The 13,657-nt window shown below is 46.7% G+C and overlaps 4 protein-coding genes across 4 annotated transcripts; 1 reads left to right on the top strand and 3 right to left on the bottom strand.

The window, feature by feature from the left end:
• The first annotated feature begins 208 nt into the window (after window positions 1-208).
• On the top strand, window positions 209-3,100 carry EI90DRAFT_3058681 (Alpha/Beta hydrolase protein). Its single transcript, XM_039060386.1, has 9 exons — window positions 209-873; window positions 933-1,115; window positions 1,184-1,370; window positions 1,419-1,539; window positions 1,599-1,945; window positions 2,037-2,231; window positions 2,327-2,452; window positions 2,533-2,646; window positions 2,731-3,100. The coding sequence occupies exons 1-9, from the start codon at window positions 571-573 to the stop codon at window positions 2,871-2,873; spliced, it is 1,719 nt and encodes a 572-aa protein (XP_038915955.1). The 5' UTR covers window positions 209-570; the 3' UTR covers window positions 2,874-3,100.
• A 609-nt stretch (window positions 3,101-3,709) lies between these two features.
• On the bottom strand, window positions 3,710-4,385 carry EI90DRAFT_3058679 (uncharacterized protein). The gene has a single exon (XM_039060385.1). It carries the CDS (start codon window positions 4,309-4,311, stop codon window positions 3,805-3,807), a length of 507 nt encoding a protein of 168 aa, XP_038915954.1. The 5' UTR covers window positions 4,312-4,385; the 3' UTR covers window positions 3,710-3,804.
• Window positions 4,386-4,419: 34 nt separating this feature from the next.
• Window positions 4,420-5,209, bottom strand: EI90DRAFT_3058677 (uncharacterized protein). Its single transcript, XM_039060384.1, has 3 exons — window positions 4,994-5,209; window positions 4,593-4,886; window positions 4,420-4,535 (listed from the first exon to the last, which is right to left on the bottom strand). Exons 1-2 carry the CDS (start codon window positions 5,005-5,007, stop codon window positions 4,733-4,735), a joined length of 168 nt encoding a protein of 55 aa, XP_038915953.1. The 5' UTR covers window positions 5,008-5,209; the 3' UTR covers window positions 4,420-4,535; window positions 4,593-4,732.
• A 1,048-nt stretch (window positions 5,210-6,257) lies between these two features.
• Window positions 6,258-6,539, bottom strand: EI90DRAFT_2877531 (Carboxylesterase; the record flags this gene model as incomplete). Its single annotated transcript, XM_039053898.1, has 2 exons — window positions 6,258-6,304; window positions 6,356-6,539. Coding segments are annotated over 2 exons (231 nt in total), but the record flags the coding sequence as incomplete, so codon positions are not given.
• Between the last annotated feature and the right edge of the window lie 7,118 nt (window positions 6,540-13,657).

Genomic DNA, 13,657 nt, shown 5'->3' with positions numbered 1-13,657 from the left:
TTAAATAATGCCAAGTTCCTTTTTGGGGTTTGACACTCTTCTGTGTGTCTTTGTGCTTACATAACTCGTAAACAACAGAGATTTTCTTATCGAGTCATATTTTAAGACGTTGCTAGTGCATTTCATTTGGAGTTGAGATTTCTTATAATTGCCATTGGCTCTAGGTTCTCATTTACATATGTAATCTAGATTTGTATCCGTGGCCAGAGGCACAGGAACCAGTTCAGGATGTCGAAAGCCAAGACCCTGCCACATCAGATTAAATGGGAATGATGCTTGCATTTGGCGACAATCGCAATACACAACTCTTACCCTGGGGCTCAATGACATCTGGAGTAAACAGCATCCAAATTCGCCTCCGTACAACCTCAGTTCGGCCCAACCCATTAACCGATAGGTTGTTGCCATGGGCTCCGCATCCTTATCAACTCCCTCATCTGCTTTTAGCATGACCTCTAGCTCCACTTCGTCAAAGAGAACTGCGGTCTTGGGCCCCGTTTTGCATTTTTCATCCATACCACCCACCGATAGACAGCGGCCTCGGCAAGCCACATCACATCAGGGCTGATAATGGGGGCTACCAAGACGGCGATGAGAAACGTTTTTCTCGTGATCTCCTCACTGTGCTATTCTGTGTTTTCATTGCCGCCCATCGATCATCCTTCCTTGCACACACCTCGGGTTCAACTAGCCCAAGGACTCGTTACAGGCCTTCGTTCACCCCAGTTCCGTCAGGATTATTTTTTGGGCATTCCGTATGCTCAGCCTCCATTGGGCAAGCTGAGGTTTGCGAAGCCCCAACCACTGAAACCACGTCCGAGTCATACGGTAGATGCCACCAAGTACGGAAAAGCATGTTTACAGCCGCTTAGTGTATGTCCTTCGTCCTCATATTGATTCCCCTTCAACTTTTGCGGATGATTTGTTTCTAGACCCTGAATCTAACGGCTTCTGACATGTCAGAAGACTGTCTTTTCATTAATGTCCTCCGACCCTCAAACTTACCCCATGGTGCGAAACTTCCTGTGATGGTTTGGATTTATGGAGGAGGCAACACTTTCGGTGCATCGCAACTATATAATGGCTCGGTGATCGTCAAGCAAAGCGTTTTTCTGGTTTGAGTACTTCCTTCCGCCATCTCAGCCCTAATTTTCTGATATGTAATGCTGTTTGGATTGTTCAGAATGAATCTGTCATCTATGTGTCCTTCAATTACCGTCTAATGTCGTTTGGTTTCCTTGCTGCTCCTGAACTGGCACATGCTTCCACCACCGGAACGCTCAATGCTGGCCTACATGATATGGTGGGCGCTTTGAAATGGGTCCAGGAGAACATTGCTGCTTTCGGAGGAAACAAGGACCTAGTGACAGGTTAGTTCTTGCTCTAGCAATATGGATTTGGGGTTTACACCTGTCCAGTGTTTGGTGAGTCGGCGGGTGCGGTTGGGATTGGATCTCTCCTCCTTGCTGGAGGTGGTCGATATGTGAAACAGCACAATTTATTCCATGGTGCCGTTATGGAGAGCGGATCTCCATCAAGGTACCATCATTCGACTTTCTCTAGTTTTCCATCTGATTTTCGTCTCATTCTATTACCAGTATCTCTATTCCCCTTGTATCCGACATCTTTCCCTGGACAAATATCTTTGTCGCAGTAGCAGGTTGTCTTCCCTTCAATACCTCAGTCATATCATGTCTTCGTTCGAAACCCTCTGAGGTGCTTTACCAAGCCTCACTCGCGGCGTTAAACACGACGGACCCTGCACTTGCTTTCACCGGAGTAGTGGATGGGTTCTTTTTCAAGGGGGGGATCCGTGCGGCAGAAGCAGTGAGACGGGGTTATGTAGCGAATGTGCCTATCATCACCGGGTGTAATCTCGACGAAGGGACGTTATTAGTTCCCCATACGTTCAACAACACCGATCAAATGGTGAATTTTTTCAGAGGTCCGTGTTTCTTGAAAATTTCTCCGCCAGAAAAACGTTGTATTATCCAAACACTTACGTTGCTCCTATCCCGTTTGTCTTGTCGCTGCAGAATGGTTTTACGTTGGGAATCTTAGTGTGAAGCAAACGAAGCTCTTCAAGGGCCTTCTGGAGTTATACCCCGATATTCCGGCAATTGGAAGTCCCTATGATCCGGTTGGAGTGAGTAAGAACGATCGGTTCTTTGGGCCAAATAATCAATTCAAGAGGGCTGCGAGTTTGTTCGGGGACATTGTCCTCCACAGCGGTGTGTATTGTCTACTCTGACTGTCGTGAGAACTCTTGGAACAATGAATGCTTACCGATGGGGCCGATTTTTGCCTGATGTGGGGAATTATATAGGTCGGCGTGCACTCCTGGATGCGTATCTCAGGCGTGGTGCACATTATCCGGCATGGACATACCTTTATACTCAGGTGATTCCAGGAGTACCAGTATACTTAGGTGCCTTTCACGGAGTGAGCTTCCGTCTGGTGAGCCTCTTCCCAATGTTTTACCGGGGGTTCTGATTTTTTCGTATCCTCATTCGACATCGATCGCGCTGCTAGTATTTGGCATGCACACCATCTATGATTGGAACCCAGTTCTGGGTACGACTTCATCGTACATGATCAGCGCCTGGGTCGCCTTTGCGAATTCCCTGGATCCCAACCGCCCGTACTGTGAGCGTTTCCCCTACCCCTTCACTTCCGATTCATTTCCAGGAGAACTGACCCATTTACTGTTGCTTTTGTGTGCTGACATAGTGCCTAATTGGCCCAAGTACGGGGAGCAACACCACATATTACAGATTGGGAATGGGCACTTCGATGTCATCACTGATGATTTCCGGAAGAAGGGAATAGAGTTCTTCCAGAGGAAGGACTTTACGGACGCGTTTAATTTCTAAAGGTGTACAAATTGTCCTCTGACTGGACTGATCCACCGTGTGCATGATGTTGAAAGTCGAAATGTCTGGCATGCAACTTGGGATCTGAATTGATTAATGTCAAGTTCCGTTCTGGAGTTTGATACTCTTCTGAGGTCCTTGCGCATAACTTGTGATCAATGGGAAATTCTCTTGACGAATTTCTTCTATTTCCCTGCAGCCCATATTATATTCCAGTTGGAGCCGAAGTCAGATTTCTCGCAAACACTCGGGTTGACATGAGTTGGCTCTGATCTGGTGCCCGTATGCTAGATTCTCAATGATTAACCTATCACTGTGGGAAGTAAAGCCCCGTAAAAAACTACTTTTTGTCTGGTTTTTCACCATTTACCACAGTTTTCGTGGTATTTTTATCATGGTAAATTACAATATACGTTCGCGAAGTTAAATACCAGACTCAATTCGTAAATTACCACTCAATTCATGGTATTCGAGCTGCGACATATTATACAGAGTTCAGGTGTGCGGATAATGGGAAGTGGCAATGTTCGAGTAGTCATCATTGTCAACGCTAAAAATTGGCCTCACGAGTTTGCAACTGTGATCAATGATGGCCCAACGACGAGAATTCGTGCCACAAAGAAAGTGGCCACAGCTGATTGATGAGACCGATGTGAGTGCGATAATTTGAGTGGTGTCGGAGAGCTTGGTGAAAGAGGTTGCGTCCATATAAGCGCTGCTGTCCGAAACAAGGGCAAGAAGATGCCGCATGGGCATGCTTGTTCCAAAGAGTCCTGGGAACGACACATTTGAGTATTTCATGAAGCTCGCTGTAACAAACCCTTCTCACAAGCGGTATTTCGCGACGTACTTGGGAATTTGAGTCCACCGCGACTTCGTACCAGCAGTGAAGGTCAGCTCAATAGTGGAAGTTACAAAATTTTAGGCGCTCCTACCCGGACAAAGGATGAGCCCCTGTACTTGGTTCGCTGTTCTTGGGCCCACAGGGTGGAGAACTTGTCGCCTCCCCCAACAGTCCATGACTTTCCCCAGCGAGGCATAATTTCCGGAAAAGGCTTGATGATATGTTGATGGGGCTTGTTGTACAATAGTTCGCAATCTTATGACAATGAGATCGTTGGGAATATGTTTCTTGTTGTGAGGAGCCCCGAGTATGGAAGCCGGCACATAAAGATGTAGTAAAATTTCGATGTGCTTCTAAGCGAGTCAACTGGGTCGGGGCCGCTGGCTGTCTCATCGTGTGCAAGGGGTGTTGTGAATCATAGGAAAAACCGAGTGAACCGTTCTCTGGGCTTTCATGGGCATCAGATCCAGTTGTCTCCCTCTCTGGAAAAACTCTAAGTGCATCGATCGCACTGAGGTCAGCAAGCTGAAGATGGCGCCTGATGATGCAGTCTGGGAGGCCACAGCAAGAACCCCTCCCAGACACGTCCTCCATGGTAGGGGCAATGGGCAGATACTGTTATTGTTACGAAGTCACAGAGGCTGGAGTCCTGCGTGGTGCTTAGACTGAGATCGGGCGATGTTGTTCTCGGCAATTTCCGTACTACTTCACACATCGTTCACTCTACCCGCGCGTCACCTAGATCTGCTCATTTTCTCCCAATTCAACCTTCTCTTCCCTCCGCAACTAGCCAACCTCCCCCCAAACATCCTTCCGAGGCAAGTACTCATAAATCTGCAAGGTCATGGACACTCAGTGTACTGCTCCACCAACAGCGATCCTATGAAGGCCTCCTACCTTGGCGTGTTTCAACGCGTCTTTACGCGTCTTTGCGCATTTTCACATGGATTTTCGCAATTTTATGTGTCTCTAACTCATTGATGAATGAGATATAATAGCTTTTCCTAGAAATTCATTATCCAACGGCAAACAAGAGTTTCCCAGCCTCCATTATGGCATTGCCCAAAGGCCACACTTGTGGTGGAACGTGGTCACCATTATGACAGCCCCACGACAGAAGAAAGCCTGAATCAATGAACCTGGCCCATCTCAGGCCAAGGCCCTGTACGGTACGTCACGGTGTTGCATGCAAGAGTTGAGCTTTGCATCTGCTACTCATAAGCTTGTTCCTCTGTCATCTTACTCTCAGACTCATGACTTCTTGCATTTTCATTAGGTTATGTGGACCATGCTTGATCGAGTCAAAGCTCGGGTCGTACTTTATTTCTAGCTCGCTGTTCAAATCAATCCCCATCGGTTCTTTTTCTCATTCATGTCTCTCGTAATTCGACCTGATAGAAGTAGTCTCGATTTCACTGTATATTACCACGAAAATGGTCGGAAATGACCACAAATAGCTGTGTTTTTTACCAATCAAAAATGTCGTAAATGACTAAGTCGGAGCAGGTAAATTACCAACTGCACCATGGTAAATTGACCGTTTACCATCATTATTGTGGTCAAAAACGAAGAAAATATAGGTCATTTACCCTCAAAAGCGTGGTAATGGAATCCTGGTAAAGGACCATGGATTTGATGGTAAAATATTATTCAAATCGTAGTAAAAATGATAGTATTTTACCATCTTTTAAATGGTTTTTTACGCAACTCCAATTCCCACTGTGCTACATGTATGGACAGCCTCTTCAATCATTTGGTCTCACCAGCCCATTCGATGTTCAGACACTACAAACATTATATTCATATCACCAGTATGCCAGAAGGTCTTTGAAGAGCATCGTTTGTTCTGGCATCGCTACGCTAAGGTTTCTAACGTATAACAATCCTACTGCGGCCCCACGACGGAACAAGCACAAAAGCAAAAAGTCGGAAACGAATGTGTAAGTAGGCCATATGCAGACTATGGAGGATGAGACGTTTCAATTTGGTGTTTTCTCCCACTGTGGAGAGAAATGGTCAAGGAACACATATGCACGAACCTCTGAGAAGAATTCACTATTTCGTGCGCAGTGTTAAACGTGAGGTACGAATAATGTTCCTTTGTCGAGATTGCACCCCATGATGATAGGCATATCTGCTACATTCCCCTTTCTGACCTCTTCCACCACATGTTTCCCTTCCTGGAAAAAGAATCTGTCCACCACTCGATTGTAAACAAGTACAAAGTCCATCGTTGCATTTAACGTTACGAGCGAAGCTTGGTAAAGCACCTCAACCGGTTTCGAAGGCATGATACGATCGAGGGATCGGAGGGAAGACAGCCTGGTGTGGTAGTGAAGATATTTGTCCAGGGCATGAGATCAGATACAGTGGGAATGGGGAGACTAGCGATAGAAATGGAATGATAATTAGACAAGGGACTCGGAAATTGGGGAGAAAGAAAGCAAAGTATGGATGCTTCAAATTTACCCTGCTGGAGCCCCACTCTCCATGATGGCACCATGAAATAAGTTGTGAGGTTTCACATAATGTCCTCCAGCAACGAGGAGAGTCCCAATTGCAATTGCACCTGCCGATTCACCAAACACTTGACAGACCAAATTCAGATTGTAACGGCGAATTGATCGGAATTCAAAACCTATCACTCGATTCTTGTTGCCTCTGAAAGTGCCAATGTTTTCCTGCACCCATTTCAATGCACCGATCATATTGTGTAAACCAGCATTGAGTGTTCCGGTCATAGACTCGCCTGCCAGTTCAGGGGCACCAAGGAAGCCAAAGGCATTTGGACGATAATTGAAAGAGACATAGATGATGGGTTCGTTCTGAATGTCCAAAACATTGTCACAACAACGTTAAATGTCAGAAGCTGAGGGGCCGAGATGCTGGAAGGAACTACTTACTACTCATACTGTACTCACATGACCAAGAACCTGTCATGCGTCATGCAGGCCTAGCAGTTCATTTGTCCAGTGTCACGCCATTTGAGTAGAATTGGATGGCTGTGCAGATTTTCAATTCAAAATTTCCTAAATTAGCAACTATAGAGTCAAAAACAGTACATTTCCATCTCTTTTTCTAGATCCCTTGTCCATCTCACCTGTTTACCCTGTCCCAACCCATTGCTATCAACTTCGGACTCAATTGCCACACTGACTTCTCTGATGGTCTCTGAATCATGCTCTTCAGCCACAGTTAAACCTGACTGAAGGCCACCATCCACCTTGGCAAGCCCATTGGGTAAGGTTTCACCATTGAGATGTTGGCAAACTTCCTCCAATGTCACCTCTACATCATGACATCTGAGAATGGTTCTTCATGTATTGCTGAATTAGAGCTAGGATGAACTTGAATCACATTCTGATCAGCAGGGTGCTTGCATGGTGCAGCTATGGCTTGAGCAAGGGTAGGGTCTTGTTGTGGGAGATCATTGAGAATGGCACATAGTGAAGGAGATGTGAGGCTTGATTGTGACAGATTGAAATCACCTGAGTGGCACAACTCAAAAGCCTACAAAATATTAGCTGTGGCTGCATTATCATAGCAACTGTGACTTGCCTTCTGGATTCGCTGAGAGTTATTTATTGCATGGTAGGCATCAACTAGAGTAGCTGGAACACGATCCCTCAGTGTTCCAAGCGTTGTGTCAAGCACAATATTGGATGGGCTAGTGCCTTGCCACAATTGAGAATAGACCTCATGTATGACAGTGGTTTGCTGCGAATGCTTGACTGCGAGTTTGAGCGTGCATTGAATACCAACATCGCAGGGTTGCCAGAGACCAGTGCAACCCCCAGGTACATAATCTAAGATAATCCACAGGTAGTTATCGAACATCCAAGTTCGAAACTCAAGAGAGGTGTGAACAGACCAAACATCGAGCTGCCAGATGCATTCTTGAAGTGGATCAAGCAATAGACGCCGCATCTCAGCATTGAAGTATGGAGCGAGAATGTTTGCAACAAAAGATTTCATTGTCTTTAGATTCGCCCAGTAATTGTCTGTAGCCAAGAGCTCAAACAAGAAATTGAGTTGATCTGCTTCCTCACGGGATTTCAAGGTCACAGCAGGGAGACTGGCTTTAGTTTTTCCCTTAAAAATAGTTTGGAAAGGTAATAGAGTTCCACTCGCTGAGATGGCAATGTTGAGAGTGAAAGTGCATTTCTCATCAAGGCCAACAGTAGAAACTTGGCAGGAACCTTTCCATTCATAAGTTGAGTTAGCACTCTGCTGGTAAATGACTTGCATTTGATCGGAATTGACTCGCAGGCAGCTGGGAATTGAATAATGGCGTACAGAGTGCACATGACGAAGGAGCGAGGCATGGAGCTGATAATCAGCATTGGCAGGGATTTTCTTGGAGGCACATGTTGCACATCGCAATGCCCAGTTCATTTCCTCTGTGAGAAACTTGCGGACCCACTGTGTGCTTCCCGCAAATGTGCTTCCATCCCTGTTGACCACGGTCCTGAATATCTCTGGGTGAGTGTACTGGATTTGTGCAACAATCACACCATGGATCTGGTGGACATCCAAAGCAGCGTCCACTTGTCGAACACTTGATAGGATTTGTTGGATCTCTTCAATCGTCGTTGGGTAGGATGCCTACATTATCCATGTGAGTTCAGACAAATGTTAATGCATGATCGTTCACTAACCAACATGCCTTTTCGAGTGATAGAACCACCTGGGCAATTTTCCTTTTCAACCTTTGCAAGCACGGCCACCGACCAACACAGTTGTGTCCCACTCTGATCAATCCACTTCCTGACCACATCAGCCCTTAGTCGATGGAACAACTTGTTGCTCCTTCCCTTACAGTGTCTCACTATTTTGATTGGGCTCATCTTCCTGCCCACTATCCATGCTACCTCACTGATTATCACCCATAGGATTGGCTGAAACCAATTGGTCGCTGTAGCCAATTCTTGTGTTTTCTGTCTACAAAGCTGCATGCTTTTGGGCTGATGGTGAGTTGTTTTTCGCTCTTTTAGCCATTGCTGAATCTTCCTTTTTGGTCTCGACATCTCAGCAACCAATGTGACAGTTGGCAGCTTGCTGTTTTGGAGCATGGCTGAAGGCCTCTTATCATTTACAAACATGAGTATATCTTTCACGTATGTACATAAGTCATTCACACACACCTCAGAATCTTGTGTTTGCTCTGCTGCTCTCTTTGCATGGCATTGTCACTGTCTTGTAGCTGCCAACTCTCGACACCGCTGCTGCTGCTGTGCGGCTTTGAGTTGTGCTCCCTTCTTCTGTTCCTGGAATCTTTCTTCAATCCTTTCAAACTCGGTCAAGATCTGTTTGCCATATTCTTCAGGGGATACTCGGTTGAAGTAGCGCAGCAGTCCAGGACTTGTTCCATCCAGTTGGGCATTGTCATGCTGGCACTTTCTCCTGACCAACTTATGGCTGACAGTTGGAGGTGCTGAGTATGACTCCTTCAGTGATGGTGTAAGGCTAGGTGTATGCTAGGACTCGGTGAGTATGGTTCATACTTCTTTGGCTTGTCCATTCACTTACAGCTTTTGTGCCAGTGTGACGATCAAGGATATGATTTAAGAAGTCAACTCTTAGGCAAGTTGGGTCACCGCTTGTGTGTAGCACATATTGGGATGGGAGGAGGAGGTGTGCCAATGCGTTTAATGCAAAAAAACCACAAGATGTGGTGTCATTCTGGTATGCCATTGGGAGTGAAGTAACTCTGAATGATACTGCTTGCATGTTTGATCCCAAGTAGGATGCGTTCAACCACCACTTGATAATCCTCATAGCCTCTGCTGTCGCACCCGATGAACCAGTACTGGCTTTATGAAGAGAATCAGCGAGAAAGACTGTGGACTCTTCTGAACTGATTACAAAGGTGATCCAATGGTTTTGATTCACATGCAGAATACTGCCACAGTGAGTTACAATTCCAGATATGAGTTTGGTCCCAAGTTGATGGAGTCCTTTGAATGGGGGAAGGCGCTTGTAAGAAGCGAGACCTGCATTTCCCTGAGAGGCACACCCAGAAAGGTTGTCAGAGACCAGGTTGAGACAAGGGAGTGTCTCCGTGGCGGAGGGCTTCGGCCTCAGCGACTTGTGCCAGGAGCGCTGTGCCAAGTAACACGTCCGTGCCTGTCAGGGCACACCCGCCTGACCCGGGTCCACCCGGACCCACCCGGCCACACCACACCCGCTCCCCGCTGTCTATCCCCCTCCCCCCTCCTTCCTCCCTCTTCTTTCCCCTTTCTTTATTTCATTCTTCTCATCTTCCTCTTCCTGTTTATTTCTTTCTATCTACACGGACCACCTTCCTTTGTATCGATGTACTATTGACCCGTCCGGCCCACACACCCCGGACGGCTTCCCACTGTGCCCAGCACGCGCGCATGCAGCGGACGCTCTCGGGATCCCCCACGGGGACACCCGGATGCCTGTGGCTGCCTCCGAGGATGACGTGGCACCCGTCATGTGACTCAAGCCGCATGTACATAAATGTACCTGAAGTGGGAACTGAAGAAGTAACCTTCTTCTCACATTCTCCACTTCAGGTAAGTAGTATAGTTTTCCCCTTTAATAATAATAACACATTCTCCACTTCAGTCTGAGTGGCCAGGGACCACTGTCCCGGATCGGGCCCGCCAGTACGCACGCCCGCTCCACACCCCGCGATGGCCTCAGTGCCGGACATTACCCCCGGGCCCTCTCGACCCCGGACACGTCCCTGACAGTGCCCTAACTTACTAACTGGCAACCAGAACTGAAGGGGGTAAACTCTAGTCGATTTTATTACTCAAGTGTAACCTATGTACAGGTTGAGTATATATAGTTACAGCGAGGGTGGGTCCGCAAATGGCGGAGCTGAGCAGAGTGGAGCTAACGGGGTTAAACATTAGCCGATTGAATATTACTGACGAGTCGGGTTATGGGTTAATGGAAAGGCAGGCAATAACCCAGAAGCGGAAAGGAGGGATAGGCCTGAAGGTGGGCTCTGCAGGGCAAGCGAGTGTATTGCCCAGCGGAGGCGGGAATGTGCTAGCGGACGTCGGAGCTGTCCGGAAACCTTTTGGGGCTCCGTACTTAGGGAGGTGTAGGTAATAAATTGAAAGGAGGGGGTGGTGACCATCGAGGGGTACTGAGGGGATTGCGGAATACGGGAGCTCCGAGGTTAGTGAAGAAGGAGTGGAGGTAGACCGGAGGGATCGGAAGGATTGGAAGTCGATGGCCGGGGATGGATATGACAAAGGTGTTGTACCTCAAGTGGAGATATGAGTCTGGCTGTCAGGTTTGTTTTTTCCACATCACTTTGTAAGATCTCGATGTGGTGAGTAATGTCAGTTGTGGCCAGGCATGAGGTAGAAAGGTATCGCATTAAGACACCAACAGCACTCCTTCCAATCCTTGAAAACCCTCGGATCTCATCATTCCATTGGCATGAGGTGAGTCTCTGCTGCGCTGCACTTATTGCACACTGCTGACTAGGCCATTGCATTGCTAGGCACCCCACCCATCTGAGTCCACCTTTGTTCTGAAGATCCCATAGCTGGAGGTGAACTCTCCAAATTTCAAGAATGACAATTGGGATGCAATATGAACCAATCTCAACTGAGGTAAGAGTTCTCGTCATCTATGTCAAACTCTGCGATGAGCTTTTTCATATCATGTTGGCTAGGATGATCCACCAAGCGAATGTCAGTTTCTGAGAGAATATTTGTAGATGGCGGTTTGTTGCTGAGGTGTGAGCTTGGGCCCTTTATGCGAGTTTGAAGGGGAGGAAGCTTGAATGAAATAAATTCTTTGATTGTCAGGGTTTCATGGGGGAAGTAGGGTCCGATGAGAAATGTAGGGATATTGTTGTATGCGATGGTTTCCTCAGCACAGGAAGCAATATGGTTGGCAAGAGTAAATCCATCCATTTTTTACCGAGCAGAAAAATTGGAACGGGTGGACAGCAAAACACGAGATTTTTTTTCATATCAAATATTCTCAATTTATCTCGGACTTAGGACTGAAAGCCTGTCACCCGGGCACTGCCGGACTAGGTTTGTCACGCTTTTCTGACCTTGGCAGTTGGCTGTCACGCGTTACATCAGCTTTGCGGTTGCGATGTCCAGGGTAAATCTCTGTCATGCTCCCAACCCATGCAGTTGTTGGTCATGTGAGTACAGTACCAGGAGAACACTTTGGGTGACAATTGCTGAGCCATTAAACAGTTGTGAAGCACCAAAGTAAAAAGCCCCTCCATGAATCCAAACCATCACTGGAAGTTTTGTACCACGGGGCAGGTTTGAAGGCTGGACAATATTGATGAAAAGACAATCTTCCAACAAGTCAGAGGTTGTCAAGTCCACTAGACCCCCAAAAAGCTAAAGAACGAATCGTTTGTTGGAATATCAACGCTCATCGACAACAGCTGAGCTGCAGCGAGGATTGGGGAGTTTTTTCTTTAACTTAATATCATCGTGGCTAACAACGACTATATCCCTTTTGTTTCAGAGTCACAATACCACGCGCTCCCAATTTTTCTTTTGTCTTATATTGCCAGTTGACACTGGCAATCGCTTTAAGCGATATTGGTGCCAGTTGTATAAGTTATGCTGGACACCGTAATTTTTCTCCCTCCCTCAGTTCTCCATTACAAGACTGAGGTGATACCATTTCCCTCCTATCTGTGTTTGCACATAACTCATTGTATTTTCATGTTACAGTTATGCGCAATAGGTGAAATATCTTAATACATTAGTTCTCCATTACAAGACTGAGTTATGCATGATAGCTCCTATTTCATTAGGTTGTGATCCCAGCCATGGCCACCTCAAATGATAGTTCTAAGAATATTTACAACATTGAGAAATTAAAGAACAATGGTTGTAACTATCAAATGTGGTCTATTCGCTGCCACATGATTCTTGTCGACAGAGCACTCTGGGAATTTGTCAATCCCAGTTCCAAAACCTCTGACAGACCTTCCTCATCTTCCTCCTCATCGTCCTGTAGCTCTTCTGGCAAAGCAGCTGCCACTTCCCTTGATCCTGCTGTTATTGAATGGGATAAGAACTGCAATGCTCTCACCCAGATTGCACTCACCATTGAAGACACTCCTTTATCTATGATTGAAGGGAAAGACTCCACTAAAGAAGCCTGGGTTGCCCTATTGAAATGTTACAATGGAGTCGGTGCACAAGATGCTGCTTGTCATATCCATACCAACTCTGCCCAACCTCTGATCTACTCCACCACCATTCCGGTTCACCTCTGGTTTGTCCTCTCCCTCACCTCTGCCATATCCTCCGGTATACCTCTGGTCCACCTCCACCTCCGATCTTCAGTACCTTCTCTGGTACCTTCTCTGGTACCCCTTATCCTCATCTTAGATGTTTATTAATATTTCTACCTACTCAATATTACTATGGACCTCCTAGGACCTCCGCCAACCCCACAAAGGTTTTCCCACTATCCAATAGCTGTCGCTAATCCCACCCTTCATCTACCCACTCCACAGTGCTTGATAAGGCAATTCTCTCATGAGCTCACCAACCTGGCAAGTGGGTAAGTCCATTTTGGGTTTTCCCTTTGTTCTTATTTGTCTTGTATTATGTATATAAGTCATGTACTGTAGTTGATGGCACTTCAGTGCAAAATCGATGATGACTAGATCCCCCCAGAGTTTGCGCCCCCTCATTCTGAAGTTAAGGACCCAACACTAGTGTTACCGAACATTGGCACAGTGCTCCTCTCCAAGTTGCTGAGGCCACGGTCCCTCTGCTCGTTCTCTACCTCTGGCCTCCCTTCCGGGGAAAGGTCCAGACATGCCCCTCCCTGCCATGTTCTGACACTGCTAGAGTGATGACTCAACTTCATCATTACCAACTAAACAATTCCAAACCTCTTGAGCCTCAGCTGATCGAGATGTGGGGACTTTGCGACTGACTGGCTAGTCTTGGTGATA

This window comes from Cantharellus anzutake, assembly GCF_015039405.1.
Source record: "Cantharellus anzutake strain C23 chromosome Unknown EI90scaffold_24, whole genome shotgun sequence".
Lineage (NCBI taxonomy): Eukaryota > Fungi > Basidiomycota > Agaricomycetes > Cantharellales > Hydnaceae > Cantharellus > Cantharellus anzutake.
Note: the sequence above shows the minus strand (reverse complement) of the source record. Positions and strands in the feature narration are given on the sequence as shown.

Excerpts from the sequence above, each read along its gene's own strand:
- EI90DRAFT_3058681 (XM_039060386.1), top strand. The coding sequence starts at position 571 with ATGGGGGCTACCAAGACGGCGATGAGAAACGTTTTTCTCGTGATCTCC. Across the intron at positions 2,232-2,326 it reads GGACATTGTCCTCCACAGCG|GTCGGCGTGCACTCCTGGAT; the intron begins GTGTGTATTGTC and ends GGAATTATATAG. Across the intron at positions 2,453-2,532 it reads CTTTCACGGAGTGAGCTTCC|TATTTGGCATGCACACCATC; the intron begins GTCTGGTGAGCC and ends TCGCGCTGCTAG.
- EI90DRAFT_3058679 (XM_039060385.1), bottom strand. The coding sequence starts at position 4,311 with ATGGAGGACGTGTCTGGGAGGGGTTCTTGCTGTGGCCTCCCAGACTGC.